Here is a 20,611-nt window from a genome sequence, read left to right as displayed (position 1 = left end):
GACAAGTGAGCATTTTTTAGAAACTCAACTGAGTGGCATTTTTTTTGCTGGCATGTGACTTTTTTCTATAATATTTTGTTATAATTTCGTATCACATGTAAATTTGATCATTTTTTACAAAGTAGCTTGAACTACCTTTTCTCAGTAGTTTTAGTTAACCAAACTAGACTCCTCCTTCAGGTAAATGGACTGTACTTTTCTAGTCTTTCATTTTTACAGTACATGTCACATTCACTCATTCACACACAGTCAAACACTGGTGGCCGAGGCTGCCATACATGGCAATAACCATCCAATGGGTCATCATGAGCAACTTGGGGTTCAGTATCTTGCCCAAGGAAACTTTGAAATGCAGACTGGAGGAGCTGAGGATCGAACCCCCAATCATCCGATCAGTGGATGACCTGCTCTACCTCTGAGCCACAATCGCAACTTTGCTATAGTTCAACTTCTTCCAGTGTGAAGTCATTGGTAGCTTGTTAAGTTTTCAAAGTACCTTCCCCAACACTGGCCTTTCAGCATGAGTACTTTTTGATGCTAATACATATGTACTTTTACTTTGACTTTAACTTATTACAGAGTATTCCTACACGGTTGTATTATCACTTTTACTAAGGTCAAAGACTTGAGTGCTTCTTCAACCACTGCTCTGATTGCACATGAACTTTATGTGTGTAAGTATGCATGCTTTGAAAGCTTTCATTGTTTGTGAAAAAGTTTTGATGATTCACTGATCATGGGCATTTAGTCTTTGTGTGTGCACATGCAAGCTTGTGTGTATTGAGTTGGTGTTTTTTGGCCAGTAATGTGTCTGTACCATCATCAATCAACCTGGCAGCTCCCACTCTGACGAAGCAGCTGCTTTTAAAAACAGTAAAACACACCCATCTCCCTTCCTAACACATACAGAAACACATACACACACAAATAAATATGTTCAAACTCGGGTACATTTGCATACATGCATGCACTAAAACACACACACAAAAACACACACCTTGTAAAAGAAAGCGCATGTTGATAAGAGTTATTAGGCCAGCTCTTTGTGAAAGTCACTTTAGATAAAGTGTTCTTACGCCTGTGTTAATCTACTCACAGTGTAGCTCATATCAACAACCATCACTTTAAACGGCATACGTACATACACACACACACACACACACACACACACACACTGGGGCCTAACCTCCAGAGAAGGTGAGCTGAATCTGCTCGTCAATGATCTCCAGAGCGATGAAGTCATGTTTTTCATTGAATCGGCCGTTGTAGAGAAGCAGAGCGTTTCTCTCTCTGGTAGCAAACCTGCAGAGACAGATGGGATTTTAAATTATTTTTCAACACAAAAATGGAGATACAAAATGATGTTGCTTTTTGCTATATAACAGAAACATTTATCCAATCTAAAAATACAAAGTGAGAAAATTAAACGATTTGTCACACAGGGGTTGAGTGTATTCCAACTGTTTTCCCTTCTCTGGCTCATGTTTCCTATCACATTTCTAAGCACCTATCCAACTCAAACAGACCAGGACTGAATGGTTGACAACCTTGCAGATAGCTTTATGACAAAAGGACTGAGGAGCTCTTAAGGAAAAGTCACTTGGAAAGGAAAGGCAGGAACTGTAAAAGCTGGAGGGCCGCAGAGAGGAAACAGTCTTCCTGCCTTAGATGATGCTTGAGCGTATCCACGAGTGAGTGAGGAAGAAAGACCTGGTGAATACCTACTCATGAGTGTGTTCCATGAGGGTGCAAAGTTCACGTGTAGCAGTTTGTGTGTGTGTAAGAAGTGTAAGGTGAGGGCGAGGAGTCAGCCGGCAGATGCCAGTGAGGCCGACAGAGCAGGAAGTCAGGATGGCCGTAGCCAAACACTGATAAGGGAAACTCATCACACAGCCTTTCCTGTTTTCACCGCACTGCAAACCTTTCTCACCGACACACTGTCGACGAACTCACATTAATCAACTCATCTCACCTGTTATGAAACACACGATAAAAGTTTTTCTCTCCATAATATTTATTGTGGCGCAAACTTGCTGAGCGAGGGATGTTTTCCTCATAACGCTGCACACTCAGATGGGGAGTGTGTCTTCTGTATTGAGAGGAGGGAACTGGGACACAATGGAAAAGCGTGCACATGTCTCGGCACGCCCTGGTTGACACACTTTAGCTCACCGAACGCAACTGCGTTTATTTATGCAGCTCCTCACACTCCCAACATTACTGTTTACTACACACTGCTACAAGTATCACAGACATGCACTGCTGCTGCTGTGAACAGTGGAGGAATGTAACTGAGTACATTACTCTAGTACTGTACTTAAGTACAACTTTGAGGCAACTGCACTGACAGCTCTAGTTACTTTTCAAATCATGTATCATGTATCTCAAAAAGTGATTATTTTGAATTTGAATGTTTGTGATAAACTTGGTGTGTTCGTAAGAAAATTCTCCTTCTTCTAAAGCTAAAAAGTCTTTAAAAATCTCTGGCATACTTTTACTTGAATATGGGTTTGAATGCAGAAAGTTTTTGTACACCTTTTGCTGTGAAAAGGTGTGTGCTTCAGCAAAAACAAAAAGGACAGCGAAGACTTTGTCGATCCAAACCTTTAGAATACGCTTTAAAAGTAAATGTGTTACTTGAATTTGGTGGCTAATGACACATATTTTGTGTAAATAATACATTCTTAAAGGTTATTCTAATTTTTAACAGGAATACTCATTTAAAGAGTTCAGAGTGATGGCTAATGTTAGCTGCGATCGTTCAAGAGCCCTTTTACAAGCTTCTTGTTTTAGCACAAGTTGGACACGGCTACAGTTAGCGAATATATTAAGCTAGCGTTAGCCGATAAAATCTGTCAGCAAGTTAGCTACAGCCTGAAAAATGGACAGTTGCCATTTAGAAATGAGAAGCCTGCGTCTGTCTACTTCTGACTGAAATCAAGGACCCATTGTTTTAAATATTACTAAGAATTCCCAGTAATAATTCTGCTACCGTTATCATTGTAAAAAATTAGGCGTAGCAACAGTGGCTAAGGGGGACAGAGTTTAGTAAATGGTCAGTTCCCTTTCAGTTGGTACACTCGGTACAACACATTTGTATGGGGATTGCGTCCTCGCGAGACCAACCTGAAGAAACGTTTTCAACACGCCTGTCAAGGCCAATGAGACTGTCGCAGGCAGGGGAAGTCCCGCCTTCCCTCGGGGCTATAAAATACCCTGCACAGTCTCATTTCCTCGGTCTTATTGCACTTCACCTCACATAACCTGAGTACTGCAGAACACTTGCTAGCGATTTAAATGTCCACAGGAGGTGAGCTTGCTCCCTACCCAGGACGTCGCTATCAAGGCTGTTTCTGCATTACGCTTGTTTAGCTTGCTAACTTGCTGCTCTCTCGTTTAGCCTGGCTAAAGGTTATTTATTTAACGGTGCTAACAAATACCAGTTTCGAAGTGCGTGTTTAGCTTGCTAACTAGCCGTCCCTCTGCCGTTTAGCCTAGCTAACAACTATTTGTTTAGCCACACTAACAAATTCCCATTCCGAAAAGTTTAGCTCCAGCTAACGACCCGCCTGTTTAGCTTGCTAACTAGCGAAGCGGAATGGCTCCGGTAAAGAAAGGGCACTCTCTTAGCGGGTCTAGCAAGGCTAGCTCAGCTAGGAAGTCCAAGTACCGTCCATGCCCGAGTGCTTGTGGTTTTTCCCTGTCGGAGACAGATACGCACGACGCCTGCCCAGTGTGTCTTGGCATGTGAAAGCGGCACTGAATTTCATCCACAAACAATTATTTGGAAGTAATGGATAGGTAGGACTTTGAGTTAATTGGTACATTAAAACAACAGGGGAAGAAGGAAGGACAGAACTCACGTGAAGGAGACAGTGAAGTGGAACCTCTGCCTCAGGCCTCTAAAGGTGATGAAGGACTGTCCAGGGAAGCTCCGTGTGGTCATCTCACAGTAGGGCTTCTCAAACTCCCCTGGTGGACACTGGCACATGAAGCCACCGGCAAGCCGGTTGACACACTTGCCGCCGTTCTTACACACGCCAGGCACACACCGACCTGATGATGCATTCAGCTCGCAGTGCTCCCCTATGAGAAGAGAGGAGAAGTCAGGTTAACAGCTGAGCCATGTTGCATTGGTTGTTTTTTGTACCGAGTTGACACCTTCACTGCTGCCCTGGTTTGAACTGGTAAAATCTTTACACCCTGTCTGTTAGACATCACTATGTTTTCTGTAGATATGAAGTGTTGTAACAACAGTGCAAAGCAATGTGAATGATAAATCACCTGTCATCACATCATCTCATCAATTTATTATCATTTCAGCCTTTCTGTGAAGCATGTTGTCCACCGTTGACTGAAATACAGATGCATCATCTGTTTGGAATCCAGTTGTTTTAACAAGATGCCTTTGATTATAAGTCAAGCTCACTTACACAACAGTGTTAACGTTATGTTACTTAAGGCCCCTTTTAAAATGCCAGTTTGAGTAAAGCCTATCTCCATCTAAGCATTAGCAACAAAGACAAAGCCCTGTTTATAGGCCTTTTCTGGGAAGCACAGGTCTTAGCCATAGAGTTATTTGGCCGTATTTGGAGAAAAGAGAGAGGATGGGAGATAAAGAGGAGTATGGAGCATGGACAGGGCGTGACAAGGGAAAAAACTTTACAGACAGTGGATTAAAAGAAAAAAGAACGTAAGAAAAGAGTGACAGGGATGAGAGATTTGTCCATCAAGTTAAATCCATGGCTGAACTCATGCAGATACTTTTAAACCCTATCAAGATCAGATAAGTCCTTCTTGGCATCACTTTATCTTTGGTTTTATGAAGTTAAAGAATAAATACATACATACATAAATACATAAATACACTACATTTCTACATCCTTGATTCCAAAATTGTTGGCAGGCCATGTAAGATATAAATAAAAACAGGATGCATTCAACTGAATACAGTGTAAAGACAAGATATTTAATGTTTAAACTGATTAACTTCATTGTTTTTTGTATATATATATATATATATATATATATATATATATATATATATATGTATGTATTTATACTGAATTTGATGCCTGCAAAAAAATGTTGAGACAGGGGCATGGCACCACTGTGTGACACCACCTATTCTTTCAACAACACAGTAAGTGTTTGGGAACTGAGGACACCAAGTGTTGAAGTTTTGAAAAATGAAACTTCTTTCTCAAGATTCACAAGGTGTTTCCACCTCTTCTCAAGAACTGTTAAGATTAGAGAAACTAGACAGAGTGATCCTGAATGCTATATCTTGGGCAACTGGACTTGAGTTTCTTGAAGACGTTTCACCTTTCATTCGAGAGTCTGAAGAAGTCTGAGAACTGAAGAGGCCTCTTGGATGAGAGGTGAAATGTCTTCAAGAAACTCAAGCAAGTCTAGTTGCCTATGATATAGCACTTAAGATCACTCTGTCAATAGGTTGGCGAAGATTCTCAGTCATCCAGGTCATGGCAATCCTAAGTGCCATACTGTAGGCAGCTAGACTTGCTTGAGGTTCTTGAAGACATTTCACCTCTCCTCCAAGAGGCTTCTTCAGTTCTCAAACTCAAGAAGACTCTTGAATTAAATGTGAAACGTCTTCAAAAAACTCAAATAAGTCCAGTTGCCCAGGATACAGCACTTAAGATTGCCATGACCTGGATGACTGAGAATATTCACCAACACATAGAGTGATTTTGATATTTACTTTTCATATACTGGTGTGCAACCGTTGTATCTGAACTGATATTGGAATAGAGATGTGCAAAGAACAGAATGAAATGTCACGTCAGCTCTGCATGGCCAGCTACCCACAATTATATAAAACTCATATCAGAAATGTGCCTCCAGTGACTGACCGATGGCCTCAGCTGAGGTGAGCAGCACCTGCAGCCATAAGCCTGTTCTCTACTGATTGACCTGGGCTCACCATTTTGGCTCTACACCAGTCTGTGTGTTGTTTTACCTGGCTTCCTATTAGGAGTCGATCTAGGCACGGTTGAATCCTGCAACCAAACTAACCAGGCAAACAAGAGGACTTTGGATCAGCTCTATGAGGTCTTGTGTACCCTGTGTATTATATTATCTAATTCAGTTAATCACTGTAGTGGGAAATTCCTCCTAAATGACCATGTGACTCGAGCTCAGTTTCCTGGCTCAGCTCATGTAAATTCCTCCACTAATACACCAGCAGACCTCTTTCTGACTGGAATATTATTTGTGATGGGTGCCTCTGTGTCCCATGCAGTGTTGTGTGTCAACTTGCTGTCCAGACAAGATCTCTCCACCCAGGACACACACAGACCCCCAACACCACAGCCTGGAACCAGCTAATGGCCCTTCTCTCCTCGACATAATCCTTTTTTCCGAGGGGGAATTATAAGGATCTGTTTTCCTGTAATGTAGGAAACCCAAGGAGGACAGATCGGGCCCCCTTGTCATCGGCCCTATAATGGCCCCTGATGGGCCCTGACTATCTGGAGTTGAACTGTGACCTTCAAAGAGGGGACACAGGAGATGTAGGTAAGAAAAATATGATGGGTGAGCGGAGAAGATGGACATGGGGAGCAGGGGACAGAGGCGAGAGAGGGCCAGTGACTGACAAAGGCAGGTATAATCAGGTAATTACATCAGATAAGATAGAGGAAGAGAAGGAGAGGAGAGGTGGAGTGTTGGGAGACACAGAAGAGAGGATGGACGACGGCTGTCAGAGGCCCTTCAGGCTCTATTAGGGAGAGACAGAGAAGCAGAGACAGTCAGGTATCAGATGTACAAGGGGGGAAATATGGGAGGAAGATCACTGACATCGGGAAATATTTCGGAAAGCGATTTCAATGGGAATGATGAAAGCTTCCGAGGCTCATCTGCCATGTGAATGCTTCGTAGAGTGACTGTAAGTGGCAGCTTCCAGGCAGAGTTTAAGATTCCTTGACCCTTTCTCAAAATCAAGCCTGGTTTTCGCTGAAAAGTACGCTGAGGAGTCAATTAAGTTCACATTTTCCCCGCTCTACATTGTCTGTATCCTTAGAGGAGACATGTTATGCTCATTTTCAGGTTCATACTTGCATTTTGGGTTTGTACTGGAACATGTTTACACGCTTTAATTAGGGTTGGGCTGGTGTAAAAATTTTAAACTGATTTGACATTAAGCCAAACACCAAACTGGATCACTGTACCGAATTTTACCAGGTGTGGCACTTGACTCAGCAGCCGCTCCCCAGTGGGACATAATGACACTAAGTTCCAAGAGCAAACGAGCATCTAGCTATCACGTCACATCACATAACATCGGAGCCCTCTGTCCACAGTGAAGCCATTGAATATGCACTTCTGTAACGTCATGTAAACAAACCACGTAAATATCATCTGTTTGCTCGAGGACAGACTGGAGAGGTAATCGCCTAAAAGATGGGTGAGTAGCTTTCATGCTAACTTTGCATGTTTGCAACATTACTTACTGCAGAAAACACACGTTTTATATTGCGGTATTTAATGAAAATGACACAGAATACAGCCAACAGCGAGTAGCCGAGCTTGTTATTAGCAATGGTCAGTGGTCGTCAGCTTCCACCTTATTTTGTTTTTGCAGCTCATTTTAACTTTTCGAATCAACCATTCCTTGTACATTGCATTGTGTTTACACCCAGCGACAGAATTAAATAGAAACATGATGTCTAACAAAAGTTCAACTCAAAACGGCAAGGCTACATCTCTCATGGTTAATTAGGACGCCTCTTTTATAGGCTTCAAATCCAAAATGCTGCCATACTCATGCGGTTTTACTTTCTTGAGAGACCTCCATGTCTCCTCTCATCACCCCCCAAAAACACATGAACTTTCTAATAACAAACACAGCATGTGCATATAAAGAAACATACGTAATATAATGTTATTCACACTGTCATTTTGTTTATTACTGATGCAATAAGAGTTGGATTTAGCCCTGCTGCGCCGTCAGGTTGCTGATGTAGACTGTTAATTTGCAAGAACATGCCATAATGACGAATGTTGGTTCAGTCTCTTTGCATAAATTCAAACCATTTTAAGTTTGTACACCGGACCAGTAACGGCAAAACTGGAAATCGACCTTTATCAACACTTTATTTTGCTATACTGTCTTTGCTGGAATACCCGTATTCACCCTTTATCTGAGATGCTCCATTTTAGTGCCTCTCTCTTTGAGCCTTCCTTCCCAAAAAAAACACAGCCGTCTCTGATTGGTCAGTATTTCCAGGTCCTCCAAATCTTGGTGTCTCTGCACAGTCATTGCAGCCTGGTTAATGACTGTAAAGGAGTAAAGCAACACTTTCTACTGTGAAAAATCACCCGTAAAAGCTTCTAAACCAAAATCTTCACAACCTGGCGTGTTTCAGCAGGAATTTGATTCCAAAGTTCTCTATGTTAGCATGTAGCTACATGTAGCAGTCACTGCTACGTAATGTACGCACTTGCAGTAGTGTGTCTGGAGCAGATGATCATATAAACAAATCCGTCTTACATCGGCTTGTCTTGAAAGTAGCAAAAAAAAGTATTCAGAGTAGTCTGAAGCCTGCGTTTTTTGCTCACAGCCATAAATTTTACATACGTCATAAATTCATTACTTGAAACTTTGGCCACACACCAAGACTTTATAATTGATAGAAGATAAGTAGGTCCCCTTTAAAGTCTAACCAAGTATTGAATACATTCCTTTCACACCTGATCTGCTGAGTCTTGACAAAGTGTCTCCATTTTAGCGCAATGATTTATGAGGATTAACTGAAAATCTGTTTACTTGCCAACAGTCTTTACAGATCCCAAAAACCTGTTTCCCAATGTCTTTTTTCTCTAAAAACAAAGACAGAGTCAATACTTTGAATCAACAGGCATGGGTGCTACTACTTTCAAGTAGCATGGAAACAACATAAATTAAAGGGGAAAAATTTTAGTAAGTTATACTAAGAAGGAAGATTTATCTGCTTGTACTGTATTGCATTCTTTTTTTTAGCTTTTAAAGTTTATGTGGTTTTAGTGAAAGAGTTAAGTGATATCCGAGATGTGGTTTGACCAGTATAGTCAGCATTCTGTACACCTCTATACAGCAAGAAATCTACTGTATGCGTGTACGTGTGTGTGCGCAGTTGGCTATACCTACTGTATCACAAAGCATGTTTTTGCTTCCTGCACTGGGGTCGACCTCAAGCGACAACAATAGGTGCTGAGAGCTTTAACAACCTGTCAGTGCGGTTTGGCAATTTTGTACCAGTCATTAAAGCCTTTGTCAGAAAAAAACACGAGCCCTTACATACTTATAAAACAGTTTACTTCTGTGGTGGCTTTAATACACAGGGACTATTATGCCCTTTGTGTAACTTGTATTAGGTACCATATAGTTTAGTTAAGACATTATTGCCAGTAATCAAATATACATACAAAATAATGTAAATAAATAAAGATATATTAGAAGCAATTGTTCCTTTTACTTTGATAGCCTTCCCACATTTCTTCAAGAGATGCAAGCTACAAAAGCAATCAAGATCAATAGGTTAGCTGTGTCAAAAGGTCCCAAAAGTTGACAGCAACATCATATGCTTTTTATTTGCCCAGCAAATTCTGCCAGTGTTGGTGCAATCGAGGGGGTTCAACCAGGAACTATATGCCACAAACTGCAAAAAATGTCCATCAGAACAAGTCACTTAGTCTGTAATAGGGTCTAAGCAGATATATTGAATAATTACATCATATATTTTGACTTGTTTCTTAAGAAAATTCCTTTAATTGCAATGATTTAGTGTAGATCTCGACAACTCACCCGTGAAGTCTTCCAGGCACTCGCAGGTGTACCCTCCCTCTCTGCTGCGGCATCTCCCATTGTTCTTGCAGGGTCCTGAGTAGCAGAGGTCGATCTCCGTCTCACAGTAGTCCCCAGTGAAACCGAGTGGACAGCGGCAGCGCAGCCCGTTGATGGGGTGGATGGGCCGAAACAAAACCGTGTTGGAGGCGATGAAGGGAGGGGAGCTGTCAAACTTCAGCACCGACACACACTTCATGTAGTTCTCACAGGGCTCCCGCAGGCAGATGTTGTCATCAAACGGCAACACCTGGAGAGAGAAGAAATCCCAGCCTTAAAATGCTAGTTCAGTTTTTGGAGAATTTAATATTTTGCACTTTAGTTAATGTGTACATGTGCATTTACCTCCTGAGAGGATATGCGCCTGAGCAGAGTCCTGTTGAGGTAGATCTGCTCCTGCAGCTCCTCAGAGGGGAAGAACGTCCCTTTACCAGGGGCACCTCCGGGCTGCAGTGCCGAAAAGGTCACATTGAGGATGGAGCCTTGCACGTCGGTGTCGTTTTGAATGTTGAACACGAACACCGCTTCCCGTTTGGTGGAGAGCACAGCTGCCACACCCTCAAGAAAGAGGTTGAGCAGGGGAGAGAGGAAGCGCTCCTGGGACATGTTCTCCAGACGCACTGTGATGCTGTTGGTCAACATGTCATCAGTGATGATGGTGACTCGCAGCGTGCAGAGGGCCGTAACAGTATGGAGACCATCTGGAAGAATGAAAGAGCAGACATTTTCGTTTACACACTTGTGCACATTGGTAGCTGTGAGTGGCAGTAAGGGGTAACAAAGCAACAGGTTGACATAGAACAGAAAATTTCGCAGTTTAACATCAAGAAATTCTTTAAATTGACAGCAGTAACCTGTAGTCTAATGGAGTAATACTAAGCATGGTGTCATTCAGTCTAAAATGCTAAATATAATGGAGACATGAGGCCCAGTGTGTCCTTAGATACAAGGCCAGCTTTCAGCAAGGTGAGTGCTTTCTGTGACACGGTGCATATCAACAAAGCAGATAAAGCCAGTAACAACATACACTTGAAAGCAGAAGGTGTGTCCAAGGTTGCAACTAAAAGTAAAATAGTTCAGAAATGTCAATGTCAACTCCATCTGACAGAAAAGGAAACATGGATTGTGCAAAAACAACTAATAATTGATCCGCACTACAATGCAAAAGTAATGATTTCCTTTCTGTAATAGGGTGTGTATATTTCTGCCACATATTTACAGACTAATAGGTAAACTGACACTTGCATAGACGTGACTGCCTGTTGCAAAAGCATGCCGTTTTATTAGCTGTAGCTAGCTAGATAGCTAGTAAGCATTAGCCCAATGAGTTGGTTGGAAACTCTCCCTCTGGATGACTTTTTTATGTTTCTGTCTGACATATGAAAATGAGAAACTTGCAAAAGGGTCTTAAATATCCATTTCATGACTACATAAATAATAGAATGCTACTTCTGTGCTGTGTAAAGAATTAAATCTAAAGCTAACAGGTCCCACGCCAAAAAGTTCGCATCCTCACCTGTTGATGTCTATACCAAAATATGAATACTAAAATGTTTGTTATAAAAGTCAAACAATTACGGCATCTAAAATTAAGCACCAAGACAACACAATGGCAGATTTACCACTCAAAATCTGTGGCAATTTTTTAAACAATGAGTTTGCGAAAGCAGGACATTTTAGCTGTAGCTAGCTAACGTTAGCTAGTTAGCATTAGCTCCAAGAGCTGGTTGAAAACTCTCCCTCTGGATTTTATGAAAATGAGAAACTTGCAAAATGGTCTGAAATTTTAATTTGATGACTATATAACTGACATAATGCTATTCTGTGCTTTTTAATGATACAAGAAATAATTTTGACTAAAGCTAACAGGTCTCTGGCCAAAACGTTAGCATCCTCACCTGCTGATCCATGTAAAAGGCATAAAAACAAAGGTAGTGTTTTTGTATTGCAAGACTTAATATCATGGTACAGTATTTTAAGAGGAAAATAGAAATAGGCCTTTTCTTGCTACCATAACATGGCAAAGTCATTTCAGGAAAGCTTTCCACAATTCAACAGAACAGGAGAGAGCTGCTAACCTCACCCTAAACTACAGCAGTTAGTAGCATCTGGGCCCACCATTATAACCTGAATGGAGCTCATGAATGAATCTTTGCTGTAAATATTTTCTATGTACAACTTCAACCCAATACTGCTTGGACCCTATCCTATCTCTTCTGCTCTCTACGTTGCAGCCTAACAGCTTGACTTGTGTACTTTGTAACACTTTTACCGCTAGATTGAATTAAGTCGTTGCAAGTCGGAGCAGATTCGGGCTGATTTAAGCCCTGGCTGGGAGTAATTGGATCAGTCTAGGATTTCTGCCCCTGGGGAGCGTTGGGTCTGGTCTCATACCTACTTCTGGCACAACTGTAAGCTCTGGTGCCTATGGAGGGAAACAGAAGGCTATAGGCTTCAGAGGGCACGGGGCTGGGTGAAATACAGCTGACAACAGGTGGTGAGGCCAGATGAAACTCGCAGGGGGGATAATACTGTTGATGCAGGGCAGGGAGATGGGTCGGATTGCACAGCTTTGCGGCACCATACCAAGCACATGAGTGTGTCATGTGTATGTGTGTGGGGTTTGGGGGTGAAAGAGTCATGATGAAGTTCGGCCACAGGTGCCCTGTCACTCTCAGACACAGATGAGGTCATTTCTCAGGACCCTGAATTCACACACACGCAAACATAGACGCACAGTCGATCAGAGCAGGGTGTGGACAGGCCAGCTCATCATACTAGTCTTAGGCTAACTGCTAACCAGACTGGAGGTCAAATCCAACTGCACTAGGACGAATAACTCACAATGGGACACAACATGAGAGTCAGTTAGTTCAGTGCAGCCAAACTGCTACATCTGTAGTGGGCATAAATCACAATGCATGGGTGGCAACAGAGCGACAGAAAGCACAGAGACAAATGCACATTAACAAGTCACTCTGCAGGACAGTGACATTAAGCAGCAGCTGTTGTGAATTGGACTGCTGTAATGTGCTGTAATGGAGGCGCTCATTCAACGCAGTGCTGAGTATCTGTCAGCTACTGTGTGTTTATTTCTCTGCAGCGCTCCACACCTGTCTCTCCCTGTAGGTCGGGAAAACACTGTGATCCCACTTGCTGCTAGACATCCATCAGCTGACAGTTTACACACACTCGAATACCCACATCCTGCATGGCAGAGAAATGCACATTGACATGATGCTGTGTATGCTGTGTATGTGTATACATACTTATTATTTGATATTCCATTTCTGCTGATATATCCCCTTAAATCCTACAAAGTAGACGTTTAAGTCTATGAGTTTTTCTTACCTTAAGACACACACACTCAATGCAATGCTAAGTCCAAAAAGTGCACCAGTTGTATAAGGTCACTTTAAATGAGTCTGCAACCAAGTGGTTTCTGACACAATCTGTTACCACACACTCACGTTTTCATTGACATGTATTCATTCTCATTTCACGCCTAAACACACAAACTACACACTGACAGCAATAAGGCTTTTACACGATGACTGACACCAGACTTCATCACCTACTCTAAACATAAGCCCAGCTATTTCGCGACTAAGTAGACTGTGGCAGATTAGCACACCCACACAGTCAGCACTCTGAAAATTATTTGCTTCTCAGGGTGGAAAGGAGCTGCACAAAGGGAATCCAGGAGTCCAGTCAGCAGTGGATCCAAAAATGACCGATCATGGTGGATCAAAAGATCATGGACATATGTAAAGCAGAATTCACAGGGCAGAAAAAGACAAGGGTGGTGCCGATGAAAACCAACTGAGATCGACTATGCAATACATGCAGCACCAATTATAACCCACATAGTGTGATGTGTCAATTTTTAAATACTGCTAGATGAAGGCAAAATCTTATCTTTCTAAGAAAGATACTTAGATTTTAGACGTTTACACGAAAGTTGTTTGTTTCCTTTCTCTTTTCCCAACCCGCACTATTTTTAGAGCCCACCAGCTGCTAGCATGGGATCACACACACATGCAGAGGATGGGCTGAACCCTGGAAAGGGTGTGTCACGGACAGATGCCACGGAAAAAAAATTCTATGTGTAAAGGCATGCCACCACACACACACACACACACACACACACATCCATAGGTGCCCACCAGCAGACAAGCACATCAGACACACAGGTTTAACAGGACTTACTACTACTGAGAGCATTTTAATAGATGACCCTCTGAGTGGAAACAAGCATCAAAGCTGCTGCGTAATCTCAACACTTTTGAAGTATCATGGGTAAATTGTTTATTAACTAGACACATCCGCTTATCTCTGTTAGCTGGCATCTTTACAGGCGTCCAAACACTCACTGGATAGTAAAGATCAGGAGTGTATTTCCAGCACATTATGATTTGGTTATTGCACTTTTACTGCCTTAAAGCACTGATAAATATGAATCTAATGATTATGATGTCTCAAACACGTTAATCCCAATCACTTCATTCAGTAGTTTGTGTTTAGTTAATTGTATTACTATCAACAGGCCACACATCTAGAGTCCAGCATTGAGGGCTGCAGAGGTGATAAGAGCTGTTAATGACCTGTGAAGCAAGCCGCAAAAACGACACACTCATGTTTGTGTATCAGGACAAATGACCACACACTCGTGCACACTCACAAAGCAAGTAAATTTGTCCATCAACTGACAGTGTGCGCCCCTGACTACATAGTTCTGTCTAACACACACACACACACACACACACACACACACACACACACACACACACACACACACAAACCACAAACAGAGGTCTCTGTGGTTTGTGCTCGATGTAACCACCCTAAATTGCTGACACAAAGTCTGTCCAGCTGTCACTGTGAGGGACAACCACACACAGCTCCTGATGACACACACACACAAACACACAAGTACAATATATGCAGTATAATAAAGATAGCAGTAGTGTGGAGCGCATTGACATGACTTGGACTTGAGTCACAAGTTTGATGACTTTAGACTTGATTTGACAAAATCAAAAATGACTTTAACACCAATGATCAGTTACTTGAAAACACTTCATACCTTTCTTTAAGCTCAAATATTAAAAAGTATGTATGTAAAAAGTATGCCACAAATCAATTTACATTCCTTCATTTCCTGAATCAACTAACATTAAAGCTAATAATTGTATTTCCTTTAGATATAAAAATGCAACACTACTTTTTTTTTATGAGGAAGTTCAGTCGCATTTGTTTTAAAAAAATGTTTTAACAAATAAATATAAATTTTAAAAAGGTTTCATGATTTTTATAAACTCAATATATAACGTTATTCTGTCGTCAATTTTTTTTTACATTTGGTGAAGAGTGCATTGTGACTAATTTAGGACTCAAAACTCAAAGTTTAGGACTTGAGTTCAAACACTATAGACTAACTTGTGACTTGCAAAATAATGACTTGGTCCCACCTCTCAAAGAAAGTTAATTTGAGATATTTTTTAACAACATGTTTATCCAATGTGAATTTTACATTGCTACTATGTTAGGAAATCAAAAGAGAAAAAACTATTCACAGATCAGCAAACAAATTATAAATCATGGCAACATGTAAATCCACATAAGGAGTCTAAAAAAACTTAATTAATTGGTACAGCCAGATAATAAAGTAAAATAAAAAGACATTAAAATATGTCAATATCAGTTTTGGACAAATTCACAATTACATCAGTAAAGCACATTTGAATTTTTTTTTTAGAACTCTTTTGATTGTCAGCTGATTTTCAAGTTAATAGCCTTATTTTGAAAGGAAATAGGAGGAACTAACATTTTAAATAATGACACTATTACCAAACATGTTACATGTCTAGGCTTCATAAATAAAATTGAATTGAATTGAATTGAATTGAACTGAAACTGAACATGTTACATGTCTGAGTGCCTGATCTTAAAAATAACATTATCAAGGATTCAATCGTCCATAAAGTACAGTGGTCCCAATTTATATTTAAGACTGGGCATTTCTTTTTGTAATGCATTCCTTATTGGTTTGCAGATACATGTGATAGACAGACAACGCTGGTGGCCCCAACTCCAATGTGTAAAATCAACACCAGTGTTTATTCAGTTAGTGAGAGGGACGGTCAGAAAAACAACAGAAAACAAACGACACATTTGTAGCTCTGACAGGTTTCAGCGAGGTGACAAGCCCACCAGAGAGACAGTATTAACCTCTTTTACCAACAATCCATGCCCTCCTAAAACCCTGCTGAAAGCTAAAATCCAGGCTACGCATTCTTCTCCGATAAAAGGCTGCTGCTTTCATTTCATTCATCTAGATTTTCATTCTTTTCTTGTTGTTTTTTCTGCCCGCAGAAAGTTTTTACTTGGAAAACACCCAACCTGGAACTACTCCTTCCTTCAGTAGCTCTTGCTGCTGAAGTTATTTCCATCCTGCTGACATTCATCATGACTAAAGAGAATAGTAATTGAGAGCTTAAATGTTACAAGCTCACAGGAGGCTTGCCAGTATAAAGACAGGAAGCCTATACGACAGGGCGTTGTATTGCCATTTTTTCACCCTGCAACACTTTTTAACTGCACAGTTAAAGTTTTACAGCGGAGCAGCCGGTAACAACTGTTGTCTGGTACTTTTTAAATCCCAGAGAGCAGCAGACAACTTTCTCCCCCCTCCGTTTGCCTTTTGAGGTAAAGGGTTCAAATATTTGAATCAATACAAAGTCCGTAACCTGAGTGGCTTCCAGCCTGTCACTGAGTAGAAACTCAACTGCCAGCTCCGCCTTATTTGACACACCTGAACACCCCCAGCCTATCAGGAAGCGCAAACAAACACCGAGCTTGACTTTAAAGGTGATCAAACACATGCACCCTTTGAACAGTACACTCTGGCAACATTTCTCCATCTCCTTTCTTCTCTGTTTCCAATAAAACATCCCAGGCGTAGGAAACGCTGCCCAAAACAATAACTTCTCTCTGAGCTGGGTTCAATAAAAAAAATAATTTCTCATTTCCCTGCTTGTCCTCTCATCTACCTAATCTTTCTTTGTATGCCCATATTCCACTAAAACATTTCACTTTTCCTCAAAGGAAGCGTTGCCCTCAATAGTGATTCCAAACGTTCTGTTCAGAGGCCAACAAGATGTCAAGTCTCATCTCCCTTTCTCTCTTTTTTTTCTCTCTCATGGCAACCAGTGCCAACATCAGATCACGTATCAGCAGCCAGACACGCTGACAGACATCCTGTATGCTGGAAGCAGAGGGAAATCACCCTGCAAAAATCACACTGAAGTTAACTTAATCAAAGCATCATCAATCAAAAGATGTAAAGCCGGCTCTGCAGAGAAGACGGGCAAAAATGAAGAGATTAACGACAGCAGGAAATGTCTCGAGGACTTGAGTATGAATGACTAAAATCAAACTCTTACATCCACAAACTATTAGTAAGCCACAGAACTGATCCGGCTTAACTCCCACTCTCTCTATGCAACCATCTTACCATATCACACATTTATTTTACCTATTTTTCTTGATAAAAAATCAAGAAAGATGGCACAGAAAAACACAACTCATGGCAGCCTAAATTGGAGCCCTGGAAGCTCTCTGGCAGGTGGCAGGTGCTGCTGTCACGCTGGTCAAAGTTGTCTCATGATGTCACGAAATGCCATCATAATTTAGTTCCACTTTCCTTGATGAAGGTGCAGGTGGAATACACACGGCAGGTGTTATTCTATTAGCAGCAATGCCTCCTCAACTGCGTAACTGTAAGCATCATTGATGCTAACAATGAAAAGACAAAGGTTAATCTAGCATTACTGCTTTCTCAAAGCAATATTTTGGGCAGTACATTTGTTCTCTCTCTTGCCAAGAGGTAGATAAGAGGATTGATGCCACTCTCATATCTGTCAGTTAAAAGAGCTGTATTCGATATTCAGACCGTATCTATGATTCAGAGGTTGTCTCCACGCTGGTGGCTCACTTTGCTAACAGTGTCAACAGTGCTAACAATGCCAACAGTGCTGACAAAACAAACAGTGTTAATGCCGGGGGCAACCACAGGGTGGGCACAACGCTTTCGCAACGACGAAGCTGCTGTTATCAGCAGTAACTGCCTTATAAGCACAGCGCAGAGCAGCGGCGATTGGCTAGCCAGTTGGATACACAGACAGGGGCTCACAAGCACTTGAGGCCAGACATCTAGCACAACAAAGAACACAGATGCTCAGCCTACAACACACAGGGTTATAGTGTGACCTCATTCTCTGCTCAGTACACCATTACTCCACTATAGACCAAATCACAATGTTTGTTTACAGAAACCTCCACATCACGTACATAAAACGAAATGGCACTGAGCAAACACTGCCTCCTAGGTTAGTTTTTAGCCACCTAGAATAATTAATACCCTTTAAGTGTATGCTATATTCAAAATATTTTCACCCCTTTAACTTACTGTCATACAGCCCTTTCCAATGGGGTTCTAAAGCCATTATCTCAAAGCCACCACATTGCCTCCATTGGCATAAACAGTCACTTTAGAGCAAGTTGCTGGTCTACCGCTGCCTTGATCAGTTAGTGTGCAAGGTATAGCAATGAAAATATCACGAATATAATGCATTAAAACTGATATTGACATTTCTAGTAGGGTCTTTTTAAGTGCTTTTTGGGTTTTTTGCTGCAGGTCCCTTTGACAGCACTACTGCTTAGCCTCTGTATAGATTTGGTTTATCAAAGAAGCTAGCAAAGAAACCTACATAAAATAAGCACAGCAGAGAGACTGTGTTAAATTATATACCTTTTAAGTGTTACAGATACAGCTAACAACAGATTTCATATGCCTCCACAATTCAAAACAACTGCCACTTATCTACCCAGAAGTGTTAGCGCAACGTCACTGTGATTCAGTCTATATTTTCACATAGCAATATTAGTGCTCTGAATGTTGTATACAGCTGCTTTAAACATGAAGCTACAGCTAACAGCCGGTTAGCTTAGCACAGACTGGAAAAAGAGGGTAACAGCTAGCCTAGCTCTGTCCAAAGGTAACAAAATCTGCCAACCAGCACCTCTAAAGCTCAATAATTAACAAGTTATATCTAGACTGTTTAATGCTTGAAAAACTGAAGTGTAATAATGACAGGTTTACACCTAATTTTGTCAAATTTTGGACCTGGCCAGGTTAGCTGTTTCCATCCGCTTCCAGTCTTTGTGCTAAGCTAAGCTAACTGGCTATAGCTTTATATCTGACAGATGGATAGACCTATGACGGTGGTATCAATCTTCTCATCCATCTCTTGGCACAGAAGCTAATAAGCGACTTCCCACACTTTCAAACCTTTTCTTTAAACAACTGCACTTCTAATTCAAACACTGTGAGGTATAATAGCATTTAGTATAACACTGTTTCACAAATTCCCATCAGCAAGTGTGTGTTTTAATTATTTAGCTTGTTTGGCTTTAACAAAGGCACAGAGGTGATTTCAACTGCAAACAAAGGCTAACCAAGTGTAGATGATTAACCACAGGAATGTCAGAGGCAGCAGGCTCACAGATACAAACTGGGGAAAAGAGAGATTTATGGGCTGTCAGAAATAAATCTATAGGACCAGACTCCTGCCGTGAAAACATTTTTCACATCAAAGGGGTACAACACCAGCGATCTGACAATATGATTTCTGTAGGGATAACAAAGCCAAAACTTTAGGCCATTGCACTTAAAGTACAATAACAGCCACTGACACCTCGCTGTCACCTTAATCGCAGCTTTACATAAGAACTGACAGAGGCGCGATTCTACTCTACAACCTCTGTCAGCTTACACTCAACACCGGAGAGCTTGTATCTGCTGGCACTCATCTGCTGGTGCGTGCGTTGTATGCTCGCTCATATCTGGAAGCACTCAGCGAAAGACCCTCTCATCTCCTTCCACAAGCTGTTGGCCGTATTCTCTGTCAGGTATGCGCGTCTGTCAGGTATGCGCGTCTGTCCGTCTGAGTAAAGTGTGGAGGGCAGAGGGGGCTAAGCTTTGAACACAGACACATGGAGATAAACTTGACGGACATGGAGGCCGCTGGGCAGTCAGATAGGGGTGAAATCTTGAAAAAGGGAGGGAAACTATGGACACAGACAGCGAGAGGAAGGGTATGATGTATTGTTTATTTAATATGCAGTGTGATTAAGATAGGAGGAATGAAAACAGCAATAAAGAACTGCGGGAGATAGATAGAGGGTTACGCAGTGTGTGTGCGTATTTCACTTCCCTCCTGTAATGCAGGAGACTGATTAACTGTAGTGGCAGAGTTGCAAATTGTGTGCGCATGTGTGCGACCATATATCAAGCCTGCACACATAAATGCACATTAACACACAGCTGTCACAGTCTAATTTACCCGCAACACCTGCAGCTCTTCAGGGGGCCAAAGACCTCCCCTCCTTCCATCTCGTCTTCATCCTCCACTCACTGGAGTGACCACACTAGTGGGATCAGCTCTCTCTCCATCTCTCTTCGAGCTTTCCTAGAGTAAAAAGTGGCAGCCGGCACACAAAAGACTCCTTTCACCCTGGCAGTGAGTAGTGAGAGAGTGTAGGGAGTGTGGGTGCTGGGTGGGTGGGTGTGTGCGCCGGGGTTGTCAGTAGGATAATATCCCGGAGAACAGGTGGGATTACATGCAGGCACACCGACTGAATCAGGATCAGTGATTGAGTCAATCAAACAGCCCTCAGATCAGGTCATTCACATAAGGGAACCCA

At 41.7% G+C, this 20,611-nt stretch overlaps 1 protein-coding gene across 3 annotated transcripts in view; it reads right to left on the bottom strand.

The window, feature by feature from the left end:
• The window catches only part of celsr1a (cadherin EGF LAG seven-pass G-type receptor 1a), a 118,968-nt gene that overhangs the window by 58,570 nt on the left and 39,787 nt on the right, over positions 1–20,611 (bottom strand). For all 3 annotated transcript variants that reach the window (XM_049566550.1, XM_049566549.1, XM_049566551.1), the window contains exons 2-5: positions 10,190–10,545; positions 9,806–10,094; positions 3,864–4,086; positions 1,187–1,302 (exon numbers count right to left, since the gene is read on the bottom strand). In XM_049566550.1, coding sequence (XP_049422507.1) covers positions 1,187–1,302; positions 3,864–4,086; positions 9,806–10,094; positions 10,190–10,545 — 984 coding nt within the window. The remainder of the gene's footprint in view (positions 1–1,186; positions 1,303–3,863; positions 4,087–9,805; positions 10,095–10,189; positions 10,546–20,611) is intronic.

This window comes from Epinephelus fuscoguttatus, linkage group LG22, assembly GCF_011397635.1.
Source record: "Epinephelus fuscoguttatus linkage group LG22, E.fuscoguttatus.final_Chr_v1".
In the NCBI taxonomy this organism is placed as follows: domain Eukaryota; kingdom Metazoa; phylum Chordata; class Actinopteri; order Perciformes; family Serranidae; genus Epinephelus; species Epinephelus fuscoguttatus.
This window is presented reverse-complemented; position numbering and strand designations above follow the sequence as displayed.